This window comes from Osmerus eperlanus, chromosome 7, assembly GCF_963692335.1.
Source record: "Osmerus eperlanus chromosome 7, fOsmEpe2.1, whole genome shotgun sequence".
Classification (NCBI taxonomy): domain Eukaryota; kingdom Metazoa; phylum Chordata; class Actinopteri; order Osmeriformes; family Osmeridae; genus Osmerus; species Osmerus eperlanus.
In genome coordinates this window covers 18,162,180-18,177,940 of record NC_085024.1, presented here as the reverse complement: position 1 = coordinate 18,177,940, position 15,761 = coordinate 18,162,180, and the positions used below count along the sequence as shown (strand labels likewise).

Genomic DNA, 15,761 nt, shown 5'->3' with positions numbered 1-15,761 from the left:
GTGGTAGACCGGTTTGAGTAAATGGTATTTGAGGCATTTTTAGACGGCATTTCCTATTTTTTGCCCTACTCTCAGGGCTGCCAAGTTTTCAAAAAACCTTGGAGGGGGGCAATCAAAATGTTGCTGCGTACAAAACAACCTAGTACAAAGCAAGTAGCCTTCGTGAGAAATACAAGGTGTGGCGTGAGAGCGTGTGGACTGGTTGAAATGCGTGTGTCTCACGACCAATGCGTGAGAGTTGGCAGCCCTGACTTTTTCACTTCATTTGTTGCTTAAGACCATGTGTCATGTTTTTGTCGACCTAAAACTTTGGTGTGCCAACTAGGGTAGGCCTATGATTTTCCTTCTGGTGAATGAATGAATACATGAATGAACAAATTAATTAATTTACCGTAGGAAGATACACACATGTTGATTTAAAAATGTATTGCTATGGAAATAGGTTTGTCTTTGGTAGGCTACCGTGGGAAATCTCCCTGCCTTGGAGCAGCAAATGTGAGGAAAATGACATTCGTGAATGTGCCAGGGGAAGATTTATGTACATAATCCACACATATCCAAGGATTCGAATAAGTGATTCATCCAATAGGCTATTTGTCAGGCGTGGACCGTGTTGTTCCTTCAACATTCCTGTAACACTGACTCAACGGAAAAACGATGATTCACCAGACTCTCGTGCATGATTCTATATTTAACTTTTTTAACCACGCCTGCGGTTCAAAATGTACTAATATTTAATCATTATCATCCATTGATGATAATTATTTCAGAATAATACAAACCTACAAGTTAACCAAAGTTATTGGATAAATAAGACTAGTCACAATGACCCGAAGGCAGCACAAGTGACCGGCAGAACTAGCATTATCCTTGTGCTGTTGGGTAGAGCAGGCATGCAGCTCTAAAGCCCCTTTCCCCCTACTAGTACTACTCACGTCTATATCAATGCGACAGAGCTTACAGAAGGCATGATATTGATCTTTGCTGCTCTTAAAGGTAAAGTGGAGGTCTAAACTCCACGTAGGTTTGAAGGAGGTCTTTCTTTTTGGCATCTGAAAGCCTACGCGAGTGGTAAATTGCGACGGTGGGCAGGAAGGGTAAAAAAGGAGGACAAAAGGGCGAAAAGGAGGACACGCAACAGCGGTCAGGACAAAGGGCTGGAGAGCCGGACTGTCCGGACGTCTGGTCACCCTACTTCTAAGACTTCTACTAAGATTCAACTAGGGTTGCCAACTCTGTCACTATGAAATGTCGGACAAAATGTGGCCTGCCACAGCAGTGCGAGTATGGTTTGTGTGGATATACAGTTTTAAGCCATTTGTCATAATTATAGCTAATTTGTGAATGGGTTCATTTACATAACGTAGGCCTATTACTGATGCGCGTGAGAGGGGGCTGTGATTGGATGATGTCAGGTGATCATTCTCAAGCGTCGTGGTCAGCGCTGCTGCTGTTGCTGTTGTATCAGTGTTAGATCAGCGTATACGTCAATAATTGGCAATCCTAGATTCAAGCTACACCATAACAATAACATGTGATCGTTCAGTCAGAAAGTACTCAAAAACGTGACGTCGGCAGTTGGCAAAGTCCCACCCACGTATACCTGAGTGCAGCCTAAACAGGAACATTGTAAAAATGTAGCCTATAATGCTCACAGACGCATAATTCCGTTTAATTATCCTGCTCATCGATCACTGCCACTGAAAACTTCATGGATTAACAAAAATAGTCTACAGACAAAATACATAGGCTAGCCTACAGTAAGAGTTGAAAGTTGATATCTTTAATATCATAGGCTTTAGGTGAGTAAAGTTTTTCTTCAAAGAGATATTATGGCTGAAAAACAAATGTAGCTAGTTAAAATACAAACACTGCAGAGTTTACCTTGGATTACTTGATAGATCTTTTGGTGTTACTTGCTGTCATTTCTGAGTACTTCGGAAAAAGTCGAAGAACGGTAGTCAAATAAATGTGTCAGGGTAAAAAGCATTGCGGCGCGAAGTATTCCTTCCTCTTAACCCTAAAAGTTAGGTTGGTAGGGGAGTTTGTAAAAATGTGTAGCACATGCCTTGAAACTTGAAAGAATACCCTGACTGTGAAGTCAGCAGTCATTTCACTCTAATAAAATCACTCTTAGTTAATGCTCTCTGTGAGAGATAAAAAAAAAAAAACTATCAGCCAGAACACCGATTATCAGAATACAAGTAATTCCCCCCAAAAGAAAGAGCGCTCCCAGAAAGAGGAGCCAGAGTCAAGAAGGAGATGGTGGGATGCAAGAGTAGGAACAAATGAGTGACATGTAGATCATGGTTGAATTTTCTAGATAATGTCACCTATTGACTGGTCTCAGGTTTGTGTAAGCATTAGCATATTGGAACTAGGTGTGAGATTCACTGATGGGTATCATGTGTATGATACCCATCAGTGCATAATTTGAAAGATGAAGTTAAGCTTTGCTTTTCTCTTTAAATCTCAGTCCTATAAGGAGACAGTAGGCAATGCGGCTGCATGCACCCTTAAAGATAAGGAGAGCATCACAATGACAAAGCAGCGTTATGAAGCCGGAACTGAAAAGTCACTTTATTGAACAATGAGGCCGATTGTACCTGATACAGCAAAACTGAAATACTAGAGGATTATATATCCATGACACATACCCAATTGCAACATCTAATTCTCAATGAGAAGCTGACTGTTAAGAGGAGAAGCTTAAAAGAGTCCATACCTTCTGGTAAGTTATCCATAGTTCTTTTCTTCCTTTCAGAGTTGGATATTATAAACCGTATCAGATCTTAACATTGTTGGATAGCTAAGAGTAAATAGAAACATTGATCTCCTCATGGAGGAGAAAAAAGTGATATAATATTAGAAAATAATTGGGTATGAAATATAGATTTTCATAATAAATGAATGTCTTGTCAAACATTTGTAGACCCCAGTTACTGTAGACCAATCATGTTGGTGAGTGCAAACACAAACACTTAGCAGCCAGGTGAAGTTTAATTTCAATACAGTTCACTTCAGTTTACTTAACACAGAATTCTCAACATTCCTCTCGCAAAGGATGGTACATTTCTTGGAAGTATTCCAGATGTCTGGAGACTCAAAAGTCAAAGACAAAATGTCTCCCAGCAGTTTGCTCAGGTGTTCAGTTTGTTTGCACAGTTTTATCAAGTAAGGTGTGCATTTTATGAAGTTTTAAAAACTTGTCATTACCTTTTTCAGAATTTATGATACAAATAAAGAATTATAAGTATTTCCCACAAATGATCAATTCCAATGGGCAAACTTTGTTGGCATGATGACTAAATATAATAGTTACATTTTGAAATTAAGCATCCTAAAACATTACATTAAACAAACAACATGTTTCCATTATCAGAGGTTCAGAAGTTCTGCAAGTTAATGTTCATCCAAGGGTTTATGAACCCTTGGATGAACAAAGCAAAACACAATTAATGCAGTTCAGTGCTTGTTTGACTGTTCTGACCTGGTTTAGTGAAGAAAATCATGTCAAGGGAACTTTGCAAGAAAGTTCTTCCAGTTTTCCATTTAAACACCCTATTCCATGTTAATTAATAACAGATTAAACTCCAAGAGGAAATGTACTTGATAATAATGTAGCCATCAATATTATTAATAAATGTATATTATGTTATATCTCTGGCAAATATAGTAGTTAACAATTCCAGGTTAATTTATGATAAAAGGTTGTGCTCCTAACTCAAACATGCTGTCTTTTAGTATAGTATTATATGTGTTGTTTTACGATTTCACATATGATCAAAATGCATGCCGACCAAGATACAGGCCTAATTACAAGAAATACCCTGCCCAGAAAAGCTAATCAGTTCCCGGTATCTAGTTTAGCTCAGCACTAACAAGTGTTCCTGTAAGTTGAGAATAGATAACAGGAATATCAATTGACACAGTAAAAGGCTTCAATACAAAGTCTTACTATGGTAGTATAAAAGTCAAACACACATACATCTTCCTCAGATGCTGAATTAATTATATTGCAATGCAATATAATGCAAAAATCAAAATGATACCTAATTTAGTCATGTATAGTAGCAGGTACCCATTGTTTCACATTAATAGATGCATGCTATGTCAGTAGCATTGAACTAGGTTAAAAGCTCAATGTTTAACCTAATTTTACCATGAAAACGGAAGCAATAAATCTGTGAGCTTTCCATATGGACGGTTATAAATATTGATCTCCTTCTGCTCAGACTGGTCTGGATTTAACAGGTACTGCACTTGTTCTACATCGTGATAAAACATTTATAGGATTTTATTTATATAGGATTTGTTTTGTTCTTTTTTGATTAAATGTTAATGTGCTATTTTGATTTAATTCCACTCTTATTGATTTCTTTGCAGATGCAGAATGATGGTGCTACGTTTTGTGTGGTTCAGTCCTTTACTTTTAGGAATACTTACTTCACCATCGCCAAAACTGTCCCCAACCACCAGTTTAAATGAAGATAGTTGGCCCTGTTACATCTTCAACTCTGGTCGCTCTGCCGACTGCCTTGGCAGACGATTGGATCACGTTCCATGGAAGCACATGCCTTCCACTCTTGTCGAAGTTGACCTCTCCTATAACGAACTTCCTGCTGTCCTTATTAATGACTTCTCCCACCTCCCTAACCTTCGGATCCTTCAGCTGCAGTATAACAACATCTCACTTATTGAGGATGATGCCTTCCAGTTCAACCGCCTACTGGAACACCTCGACCTGTTCAACAACTCCCTAAGGGAAATTCCAGCCAGAGCCTTGCAGCCCCTCACTAATCTAAAACATCTCTTCATATCTAATAACATCTACCAACATGCCACCCTAGCCACCAGCTTCTCTAGATTCCTCCACCTACAGACTCTTTCCATGGGTGGTCCCCTAGTTCAGGGTCTAAAGAAAGGAGACTTCCATCCAATGAAAAACATAAAACTACGGAGTTTTGCTATTAAGTGTTCGTCCAATCTAAGTTACTATGAACCTGGCAGTTTGGAGGTCATACAGACACAGTTTATGGGACTCGACATGGCTATAGATCAAAGACCAAATGCTCTGACTATGATGTTGCAAGACCTGGCCAACAAGACTTTCACTGTCCTCCAATTCCGAAATCTCTTTGAATTTAAGTATTACATGGAAGAAATTGATATTTTTAGTGGTCTGAAATATATCAGTGCCAATCAGCTCCTCTTTCACAGAGGCAAATACAATGAGAATCTCTTGAGGATGGCTCTTGTGAATCTTAAAGTCAGCCCAGTTAAAATGCTGAGACTTCAGTATATTGACTTTGCCCGTTCGCCAACTTTTGAGGATAGTGGCTTAGAATCCAGTGTGACCGACCTTACACTGGACAGACTAGATCTTTGGTAAGTCCGTTCATGTCAAAAGCACTTACACTGGATGCATGTTTCATAGGGAATAGTAGAAACATATTTAACACAGAATTCGTAGTACATCAAGACTCTGACTATGATGTTGCAAGACCTGGCCAACAAGACTTTCACTGTCCTCCAATTCCGAAATCTCTTTGAATTTAAGTATTACATGGAAGAAATTGATATTTTTAGTGGTCTGAAATATATCAGTGCCAATCAGCTCCTCTTTCACAGAGGCAAATACAATGAGAATCTCTTGAGGATGGCTCTTGTGAATCTTAAAGTCAGCCCAGTTAAAATGCTGAGACTTCAGTATATTGACTTTGCCCGTTCGCCAACTTTTGAGGATAGTGGCTTAGAATCCAGTGTGACCGACCTTACACTGGACAGACTAGATCTTTGGTAAGTCCGTTCATGTCAAAAGCACTTACACTGGATGCATGTTTCATAGGGAATAGTAGAAACATATTTAACACAGAATTCGTAGTACATCAAGACTTGTCTTGATGTACTACGAATTCTGTGTATTTTGTAAAAAGATGTGGCAGGCATATTTGATTTAACTATAAATGTTTTTGTGCATCTCCAGGCATATCAGTAATCCAGATATCTTGCGTTTTGACTGGCGCTTCACATGGTTTAACAAAATTCGACAGTTGTCCATCCAAAATGTCAACTTCAACTTTGTGCCTTGCGACGCCTGGCTTCAGATGTCTCACGTGGAGGATATGGATGTCTCCAACAACAGACTCTTTGACAATGCTCTTTTCAACCAACGCTGCGAATACTATGGCACAATGCCATCTCTTCGTTCCCTCAATCTAAGCACCAACTATCTCACCAGCCTGAGAGACATATCTTCACTAACCAAGGAGTTCCGACTACTGCAGGTATTGGATGTCAGCAATAACCACCTAGGATCAGCTGAGAAGGGTAAAAAATGTGTCTGGAAACAGAATATCACTCATTTTATTGCTCACCATAACCCATTTGAAAGTGATGCCCTACAGTGTCTTCCCACCACAGTGCAGTTTATTGACCTCTCGTACTGTGACCTGGATCAGCTGGACATTCATTACTTTGAGAAAACCACTCACCTTAAAGAACTCCTACTCAGTGGGAACAAGATTAAGTTCATTCCGTCAGATTGGAAAAGCTCCTCACTGCAGTCTTTGGCATTAGATGGTAACTCTTTTGGGCTCATCAGCATGGCTTCCTTTCAGAAAATGCCGCAATTGTCTCAGTTGAGGGCTGGAAACAACCCTTATCATTGCACCTGCGATCTTCATACCTTTATCCAAGACAACATGTCAAAGGGAAAGGTCAACATCACTGACTGGCCTATAAACTACAAATGCTACCACCCAGAGGCTCTACTTAATACATTAATAGCAGAATATTTCCCTGGCCACGTGGCCTGCGATATCAGGCTGGTTGTCATCATCTGTGTAGTCGTCACAGCAACAGTGGTCCTAGTGCTGATGTTATTGTGCTATACATTTAATGTTGCCTGGTATATCAAAGCTACTTATCAGATTATAAGAGCCAAATATAGAGCGCATAAGGAAGGGACAGCAGAATCACAGACTTTTGCCTATGACGCCTTCATCTCCTACAGCCACTATGATGCTGACTGGGTTAGGGACCAACTTTTGCCCTGCTTGGAAACCAGCAAGCCACCCTACAACCTCTGTATCCATGAGAGGGACTTCATGCCAGGAAAATGGATTATTGACAACATAATTGAAAATATAGAAAACAGCGGCAAGGTATAGGCATACCAGAACAAATACAAAATTACAAATCAGAATACTTTCTTAGTTTCTTGTTATCCAGTATGTTAAACTTTGTTTTCTTAAATGTTGTTTTCACCCTCAGGTAATCTTTGTTCTTTCACGTCACTTTGTAGACAGCGAGTGGTGCAACTACGAACTGTATTTTGCCCAGCAGAGAGCCATCGGCAAGACCTTTAGTGATGTTATTCTGGTGGTAAAAGAGCCCATCGACCCAGAATCTTTGCCCAGCAAATATTGTAAGCTCAAGAAGATGCTACACACCAAGACCTACATTGAGTGGCCCCAGCAAGCCAATCAGCAGGCCTTCTTCTGGGCACAAGTTAGAAGTGTTCTTGGCAAGCCCTTTCTGACTAGAGAGCAGGAAGCTCCGAGTGTTAGTAGAAAGGTCTCCTCAGTTGGTTTTGTATCTATTATAGAGCTCCCCCTAGAGGGGGGAAAGCCTGAAATAGCTATGACCCAGCTAAATGAAGACATTACATTACATTTAGCAGACGCTCTTATCCAGAGCGACTTACAGTAAGTACAGGGACATTCCCCCCGAGGCAAGTAGGGTGAAGTGCCTTGCCCAAGGACACAAAGTCCCTTGACGCGCCGGGAATCGAACCAACAACCATCTGGTTAATAGCCTGATTCCCTAACCGCTCAGCCATCTGACCTCCTAACTCTCTCTCCTGAAGAGGGAGAGTTCCAAAGAGAACTTTCACTGAAGAGGGCAGAGGAGCAACTTTTTCCACTCTGAGAGACACAGGCCGTTGACAGGTATTGAAAAGCTCAAATGGGATCTTCTCTGTCGCACTTGTGGATAACAAGCAAGGTGCCAGTGACATGTGGTGACAGCTGTTACACAGCACTGGAACACTCCCACCCTTGGATGCCTCCCATCTCACACAAGCTGTATAACATCTCTGCTGGGTCAAAAGGTACATAAGCTGTAGAGAAACCTCATCTGGCAGGGTAAAGGGCATGCATGCCACATATATGACAGGAAGTCATGCAAATGTTTTATTGAGCGACGTATGGAACCAGCCTGCTGATTTTCCACATTTTTGAGACTTGATGAGGCCTATCCTAATTTTTTTTTATGTCAATATTTTCTGCAATAGTATTATACAAAAGTGTGTATGTTTATAATAATATCTTGTAACAGTATTTCACTCAAATATATTTGTTATCATTTGACTCAGAAGACGAGAGTAGATGAGATCATTTCATTATCTTTGGTATGAATTTTTAGAGTCACGCACAAGAAGAGTAGAACCATCACAGAAACTGGCAGACATGTTGGACATCAGACTGTAAATTTTGTTCTGTTATACTTTGCACTGTATGTATCTATACAAATCTTTATATTTTGGCAATTTGTGACATTTCCAGATGACCCTAAATACAAATATTCTGCTTACATTTATTTTTTAAATTGTGTGCTTTGTGTTGATCATTTTTACTAAAACAAATACGTAGGTTGTTAGAAGTTCACATTCTTGGTTTTAATGGAGCTCAAGCTCAATCAGTAATAAGAGATGCCATCTTCAGTTTCCAACACAAAAGGGAAAGGTATCTGGGTTACTAAGGTCGGCATTTACTCAAGTGAGGTCACTCCAGCCAGCCCAGCTATTGTGGCCATGACATGACTCGGCTAGATAAAGGATTTCCACCAAGACTCATTAGTTCTGCACCCAGCTAATCTTGTCATGGAAAGTGAATTGCACTGCAACAGAAGTTCAACTGAATGACATGTAAATGCTTGCTTTGCATTGCATAATCTACCCCTGAAGTTCAAGTTTAAGGCAGTATTTTATCAGCATTGAATTTGCATCATCCTCATGAAAATAAGAGGTACATTATGGCTCAGTGGAAGCACATTAGACTGAAAAAGAGATTCAAATCCCTATTGAATAAATTGAATTAATAAAATAAGTTAACAATATCATAAACAAGACATTTTTGTAGGCCTACATAACGTTAAATCGCCTTCTGTAGGTCCAACCCATGTAATTTGCCACGTTTTTAAAGTAAGATAAAATATGTGTATATTACATCCTGTAATTTAAAATAAAACTCAAATTTCAAAATAATGTCAAACTATACCGTAGACCTACTTTTCGTGTTTTGAAATTAAATCTGCATGTAGGCTTATTGTTTGAGATATTATGCTCTAAATGTTTGCGTTAAACAGCCCGAATCATTGTTTTGATAGGGAACCAGTTATTTAAACACACCTGTTGATTAGTTCTAAGGCAGTGTCAGCAGTTTCAGAGGTCAATTAATGTTGTTGTAATCAGTCGCAGTAGTGAAGACAGGCTACGTCGATCATTTCCTCTGAATTCTGTCATTGCCTTAGAAGGCCGAGTTACTTAGCTGCATGTGCATTATCAGTAGGGCCGGGGGGAGGCGCCTGATTTTGATTAATTCACACAGGTGATGAACTTCCTGGCCGCCATATAACAGCTGAGATGAGGTGTTGGTTGAAGTCACATCTTTGTCTTCGTCGTTGAGGTGAGTGAAAATGAGAGCTACTCGTGTGACATTTTGAATTTTCTGAAAGTTTATGTCAGACATGCAGCCTTTAGGAGACGACGTCGTTGAGAGGAAAACATTTAATGACTTTTTCTCTCAAAAAACTTTGATAGACCATGGTCATTGATTTAGACTTGTTAACCCTTGTGTTATCTTCGGGTCATTCTGACCCATCAGTCATTGTGACCCACCGTCGTATTGCGACAGATTTACCGCATACAAAGACAAAGTGAAGCATTTTCTTTTAACCTTTGGGCTGTCTCAGACCCCCCACATTGCAAAGGTTAAAAGAAAATTATTTTAATTTGTTTTTGTATTGGGTAAAATTGGGTAAACACAACGATGGTTCGTTATGAACCTTTGGGTCATGTGACCCGAAGGCAGCACGAGGGTTAAACTTGTGTAGTAGTTAGTGACCCTCAATTATAGGTAGGCAATAGGCTGTTATACAATCGAAGTTTTAGATATTCTAATCTAATGCATCGCATTAGAGTCAAGTGCATCAAGTTTAATTTTATTTTTCCTCAGTGCACGGTACCAAATTTTAAATGGCATAACCAACAAAGTATTTTAGTTCTCCAATAAATCGTTTAATGTATTGCCGACTCAAAGGCAAAATGAAGGTTGGCACATGGCGAGCTGCAATTGTAAGCATCAAACATTTGGCCTTCTCCTGTAGAGCTTCAGTTACATAAGGTTGGCAACAATTGTCTCCCCTTTCTCTCACACACGAGAGCCTATTGTGCATTATTCATGTGACAATGTCTCTCCATTAAGAAGGAAAATCAACAGCCTGTCATGGGAAACCATCTATAATCTGAGACACTTGATCTTGAAGAAAAAGGGTTAATCTTGGTATCAAGAAAGGCAGGATTAGCCAGTCTCAAACGCAAGAAGACCATACTAAATGTTTTCATCTGCAACCAGTAACTGCATCCCTTTTCTTGTGATGGTGAATCCTATGTCAAAAGGACTCTTGTATAGGGAAATGTCAGGTTAGTGCTGCACCTAGGCTCACAGGACCCCACAGACGCCACATTTTAGGTTCTTGGCCTCACTAATTGCAGATACAAGCCATTGTAACTGTCAGTGAGTGGAGAGAGATAAGATGTAGCCTGCCACTTTTGGATACAGTCAGATGGCGATCAAAATTGGCCCCAGAAAATTAGGATGGTTATTCTATGTAGTTCCTCAATGGGTTGCATCAGGATGTAGGATTCTGGATTTGCATATCCAGTTGAGTTTGAATTTGAGGTGTCGATAAGGAGTTAACATTTTGCTAACTGCTTAATCTTTACCATGTTTCCCAGGTATTCAAATACAAAACTTGACATGGGTTCCAAACTTGAGAGTGCAATGGAAGGCCTCATAACAGTGTTTCATTCCTACTCTTCAAAAGAGGGGGACAAATACAAGCTGAGCAAAGCAGAATTGAAGAGTCTGTTGCAAGGAGAACTCGGTGACTTTCTGGCAGTGAGTTTGATTTTTCGGGGCATGTTTGTTGGCCTTTTTTGCTATACATAAGGCTCTTAACTGCTGAGGGCAACAGTTAATGATGAGATGGATGCTGTTGTGGTGAATTTAAAACGGGCCTTTCATGGAAACTCTCACATCTTGACTTGTAACAATCATGGGGTATGAATATAATTTGTATTTCCACTCTCAGGCCAGTAAGGACCCATTGGTGGTGGAGAAGATAATGACAGACCTGGATGAGAACCGTGATGGTGAAGTTGACTTTCAAGAATTTGTTCTCTTGGTTGCTGCTCTAACTGTGGCCTGTAATGAATTCTTTGTGGAGAGCATGAAGAAATGAGTGCTGAAAGCAGCTGTGATGTGGCTTTTCTACCACTTATTTCCCTTTTACTGAATCAGAATACCTGCTAATCTCTAATGAGTTAAGATGTCACTTTCTCAGATTGACGTTTTCAAATATGTATGGGACAAATTGAAATTCACAAATGTAATACAGCACCATTAATACCACTTCTATATTTGCTGTCATTTCAACATGCCATTACGCGTTCAGTTCTAGATGACATCCTGATCAGATCAATAAAGGAATGTATCATAGCTGTGTCTAAATTTGAGCCATAATTCTACCTGGGTATGCCAATTGTTGGGTATTTTATCTGTTGGTGCTGTGACCTCTTAAAATCTGCCCAGCCAGTCAAACTGCAAATCTTGACCACAATCCAACACATGCACGTGCCTCCCATACAAAGGAGTAAGTGCATGTGTTAGATCCTGTATCTTCATTAATACAAGTGGGCCACGATGCATTCAGCAGGAACAAAAGCTTCTAAAGGCTTAACACAAGGTAGTCTCAAGCCACCTAATACTACACAACACATAATGGCTGGATGCTTCCTTAATTATGTAACAGTCACTTGTCTTGCAGTAATTTGACTTGGCAAACCCCAACACATGGAAACCCCAGTAAGGGTCTATAATAATATGGATGTGGTAACAAGCATTGGTTTATTAAAATATGTACACTGTACAGAAATGTCTAAATAAAAGTCTTACATCTTACAAATCTTTACAGCCCCTGACTGATGTGACAAATAAAAATGGGTGAATTCCAAAGCATTTAATTTTACCACTTTGTCTGTGTTCTATAGCAGTTTGTAAGGTCCTTGGGCCAATGGTTTAGTCTCTGTTCTCCGGGGGATGAGAAGTCCCACAGCCAAACACGTTTTTAAAAGTGTCCTGGGTTAGGAAGGTCTTTAGTTTTTCCTTTGTCCCTTTTGGGCTTCAGTGCTACCAGTACCAGGTTTCGGGGTGAGAACACAGGGTCAAACAGTGGCACCAGTTGACTTTCTATACCTAAGGGGGGGGGGGGAAGAGACAGATACTCACTTGCCAATGCAATGACTACAGTAATACTCTACCATGGACACTGGAACACATTAAAAGCAAGAGGTTTCCAAAGGTTTGCTGTTAAATACAGCATATATCATTTCAGTGTAATTGTTCTCAAGTCCTTGGTAACAGTTCAATCTAATGATTGCAATTATAAATAATTGCATACACTGGGAAAGTATGTCCTTACCTTGCTCCTGCAGGAATATCATCCTGTCCAGCAGAACCAGCGTCTCCACCACCGGTGCAAGCAGCAGCGCCAGGCTGAAGTAGACCACCACCCTGCCCTGCTGCTTCAGCATGGCCTCCACCTTAACAGTGTCCAAGGGCAGGTCGGCAGGCAGGCCCACCCGAGCTAGCCCCAGTCTGGCATACCTGTAAGCAGAGAGAGGGACCAGGGGCCATTATGGGTACAGACTATTAGGTCTGTATTAGAAGTATTTAGGTCATGGATCATGTGTAAAGGAAGTACAGTTGGCTTGTCTTCTAGACCTATTTGAAGAAATACAACTGTCACATGTAGAGGTACAGACTGTATTGACTACTGTACAAACACTTACTCATGGAAGGGTAATTGGTGTGACTTCTTAATGGTCTGGATTCCCGCTCTGCGCAACTCAGGCCTCGTCCCCCGGATCACTGACTCTAAAACTGCCCGGTAACAGTGTGTCTTTAATAAACTGCTCTCCTCCCTCAGCCTCTGCATGTAGTCCTCCATAGCATGACATGCCCCCTCTCGTGACTTATAAGACAATTGGTGTCCTGGCAATCCCTGCAGCCAAGAGCTCATTGGGTATCCAAATTCACAGTGTGTGACCTCATTGGTAAGTGTAGAAGAAAGGGGAGGGGATATGAGTCCAGGTGGGGTGGGCTTCTCTTTGGTGGTGATTTTCATGTAGCAGCATGCCACTGAGGTAATACCACGTACGTGAGGGCAGTTGGCAAAGTGTCGCAGAAGGGTGGCACTAAGATCTCCACAGGAATGGAGACCGGTTAGGACAAAGTCTGGGTGTCCGGGCTCATTTTCCCCGGGGCAGACAACTGCTGCAGCAGGTAATACCTCTTCATACATGGGGTGGGCATATGGGTAACTATCTGCACATAGTTCCTTTCCGGCTTCCATCTTGCAAAAACGTTTTGGAGAAGATGACGACATTGACTGGCATTCTGATTCCTGAGCATTTTTTGACATGGTATTGTGGATTGCATAGCTAGTATTTAACATCATATCATCGTTCTCCTCCAGTGACAATGCTGTCTGGTCTGAGTCTGAATAGGCTGCCGACACAGGTTGGTCTCCATGTAAATGTTTCTGTTCAGGAACAAACATGGACTCCCATTGACTTTTCTTCAAGGCTGCAGCTATGTGATCCTCAGCAATACAATCACCAAATCCAAGCTGCTTGATGAAAACCTCCCATGATTCCTTGGGGTTAACCCAGCCTGTCACATGGCGAGGTGAGGGGCCAGGAACATAATGCTGGAGAGAGCCGTTCTGGAAGAGATTACACATTTGAAAACAGGAGCAAACCACAAAACATGCACTGCATCCCTGCATTAGTCAAGCAAAACATTTACGCTTTTACCCAAAGCGACTTCCACGAGAGAGCTTTACAAAAGTACATAGGTCACTGATCATAACAACGAGATAGCCCCAAAACAATTACATTTTCAATGAACTAAACCTATCTGCGAAACATGGCATTCAGCAAAACAACCTTTTTCTTCTCTTTTTCCAATGTGCACAGTAGCTGTCCATCAAATTTGGAAGCCATGGCAACCAGTGTAGCATCAGCCTCAATCCCAGTCACAGAAATGCCAAGGCCAAACGACAGAAAACGAGACAGATGACCCTAAAAAGAATAGAGGGAAGGGACACCTTCATTGTACAGACTACTGTATAACGATTTAGGAAAGGTGTGTTAATGTATCATAGTTCTTATGGATTTGCAACCCAATTGACTAATGTAATGTAATCATTATTACATTACCTGCCCAGAACCAACATCCACAACACGCATGCATCCTGTCACGTCACAGATTTGCTTCACCAACTGCAAAGACATCAGCAAAATAATTTAACATCAAAAAGAGTTCTGTCAAACAGATCGAGCTATAATGGAATTGCTTGTACATAGCGGGAATGAATAAACAAGGTAATAACATCTGAAATGTCTTTACCGTGCCCAGTCTGCGTATCTCATGCTGCTTCTTTGGTTTCACATGTTTCCTAAATATGTGTCCCAACAATGAGCTTTGACACTGGTTCTCTTGAAATTCCTCTGGCTTCAAGCTGCCAACTTTTGTGGTTTTCGACCGGGGCATCCTAGGAAACGCCAGGGTGTGCGCTGTAGCCCGGAACGCCATGAGCGAAAGAGGCCATACTGAAGGATAGCTAAAATAAAGCAAGAACATTTTTAACCTACCATTGCTAGCAACCAAAAAGGCACTGCATTCAGTAGGCTACAAATGCTATTGACAGGTTTACACATCCAGCAGCCTACCTTCTATGTACATTACTTCTGTCAAGTAAGAGGTCTGATATTTGTGGTGGTGATAAATCGCAGAGGGCCTTCTGCCAGTTTGTAGGCAACGTTTCCCACAGCTCCTCACTGAAGAACTCCTGTAGAAAAAATACAGTGGTCTCCGTTATGTTGTAGCCCTAACGTTTGCACAACGAAGTTCTGAAGGCACACAACAAAACCTCGTTTGATAATGCAGTGACAAAATTTGTGTTAATCAGAGTTAACGTACGATTATATAGGAGTCTGATATGTGCTTGTATAGCGATAGAAAAGTAATGAGGTTCCTCGACAGCTCTCTTGTCTGGATTGTTGAAAGTGTCGGTGAGCTCATCCCGGCCTCGGACGTAGCTTTGTCATCAACTGTTTAGCCACGCAACGTGACACTTATTAACACAACTCATGAGTTTATTTAATCGAAGCGTTTGACAAATAATTTCAAACACTCTTATTCCACTCATACAATAATTTCTTCGTCTTTGGGGTGTTTAACGGCGGTTGGCTTCCAACGTTGTTGGTGCATTACCGCCACCTTTTGGGTTGGAGTGTGTTGTTGCAGAGACAGAAAAAAGGTGCATCTTCCACATTCTATTTTAGCTTCACATTGTGTTAAATGTGTATTCCTCCAAAGGGAACTGTTGTGGGCCTTAATGATTGGTCGTGA

General features: G+C 40.9%; 3 protein-coding genes across 5 annotated transcripts; 2 read left to right on the top strand and 1 right to left on the bottom strand.

The window, feature by feature from the left end:
* Nucleotides 1–2,047: 2,047 nt before the first annotated feature.
* Nucleotides 2,048–8,265, top strand: tlr18 (toll-like receptor 18). 2 transcript variants are annotated; one of them, XM_062465477.1, is made up of 4 exons: nucleotides 2,048–2,731; nucleotides 4,387–5,388; nucleotides 5,987–7,166; nucleotides 7,276–8,265. In XM_062465477.1, the coding sequence occupies exons 2-4, from the start codon at nucleotides 4,394–4,396 to the stop codon at nucleotides 7,711–7,713; spliced, it is 2,613 nt and encodes an 870-aa protein (XP_062321461.1). In that variant the 5' UTR covers nucleotides 2,048–2,731; nucleotides 4,387–4,393; the 3' UTR covers nucleotides 7,714–8,265. The 2 variants fall into 2 exon arrangements, with proteins under 2 accessions (XP_062321461.1, XP_062321460.1); XM_062465476.1 differs by lacking the exons at nucleotides 2,048–2,731; nucleotides 4,387–5,388 and adding an exon at nucleotides 5,466–5,799.
* Nucleotides 8,266–9,540: 1,275 nt separating this feature from the next.
* s100a1 (S100 calcium binding protein A1) lies at nucleotides 9,541–12,312 on the top strand. Of its 2 annotated transcripts, none has more exons than XM_062465481.1 (3): nucleotides 9,541–9,689; nucleotides 11,021–11,183; nucleotides 11,377–12,312. In XM_062465481.1, the coding sequence occupies exons 2-3, from the start codon at nucleotides 11,043–11,045 to the stop codon at nucleotides 11,524–11,526; spliced, it is 291 nt and encodes a 96-aa protein (XP_062321465.1). In that variant the 5' UTR covers nucleotides 9,541–9,689; nucleotides 11,021–11,042; the 3' UTR covers nucleotides 11,527–12,312. The 2 variants fall into 2 exon arrangements, with proteins under 2 accessions (XP_062321465.1, XP_062321466.1); XM_062465482.1 differs by lacking the exon at nucleotides 9,541–9,689 and adding an exon at nucleotides 9,777–9,780.
* On the bottom strand, nucleotides 12,173–15,582 carry mettl25b (methyltransferase like 25B). The gene is made up of 8 exons (XM_062465479.1): nucleotides 15,330–15,582; nucleotides 15,080–15,198; nucleotides 14,757–14,970; nucleotides 14,567–14,629; nucleotides 14,294–14,428; nucleotides 13,136–14,070; nucleotides 12,766–12,950; nucleotides 12,173–12,539 (listed from the first exon to the last, which is right to left on the bottom strand). Exons 1-8 carry the CDS (start codon nucleotides 15,429–15,431, stop codon nucleotides 12,412–12,414), a joined length of 1,881 nt encoding a protein of 626 aa, XP_062321463.1. The 5' UTR covers nucleotides 15,432–15,582; the 3' UTR covers nucleotides 12,173–12,411.
* Nucleotides 15,583–15,761: the final 179 nt, after the last annotated feature.

Excerpts from the sequence above, each read along its gene's own strand:
- mettl25b (XM_062465479.1), bottom strand. The coding sequence starts at position 15,431 with ATGAGCTCACCGACACTTTCAACAATCCAGACAAGAGAGCTGTCGAGG. Across the intron at positions 15,199-15,329 it reads TATCAGACTCCTATATAATC|GAGTTCTTCAGTGAGGAGCT; the intron begins GTACGTTAACTC and ends TTTTTTCTACAG. Across the intron at positions 14,071-14,293 it reads TGGAAAAAGAGAAGAAAAAG|AACGGCTCTCTCCAGCATTA; the intron begins GTTGTTTTGCTG and ends AATCTCTTCCAG.
- s100a1 (XM_062465481.1), top strand. The coding sequence starts at position 11,043 with ATGGGTTCCAAACTTGAGAGTGCAATGGAAGGCCTCATAACAGTGTTT. Across the intron at positions 11,184-11,376 it reads AACTCGGTGACTTTCTGGCA|GCCAGTAAGGACCCATTGGT; the intron begins GTGAGTTTGATT and ends TTCCACTCTCAG.
- tlr18 (XM_062465477.1), top strand. The coding sequence starts at position 4,394 with ATGATGGTGCTACGTTTTGTGTGGTTCAGTCCTTTACTTTTAGGAATA. Across the intron at positions 5,389-5,986 it reads CTGGACAGACTAGATCTTTG|GCATATCAGTAATCCAGATA; the intron begins GTAAGTCCGTTC and ends GTGCATCTCCAG. Across the intron at positions 7,167-7,275 it reads ATATAGAAAACAGCGGCAAG|GTAATCTTTGTTCTTTCACG; the intron begins GTATAGGCATAC and ends TTTCACCCTCAG.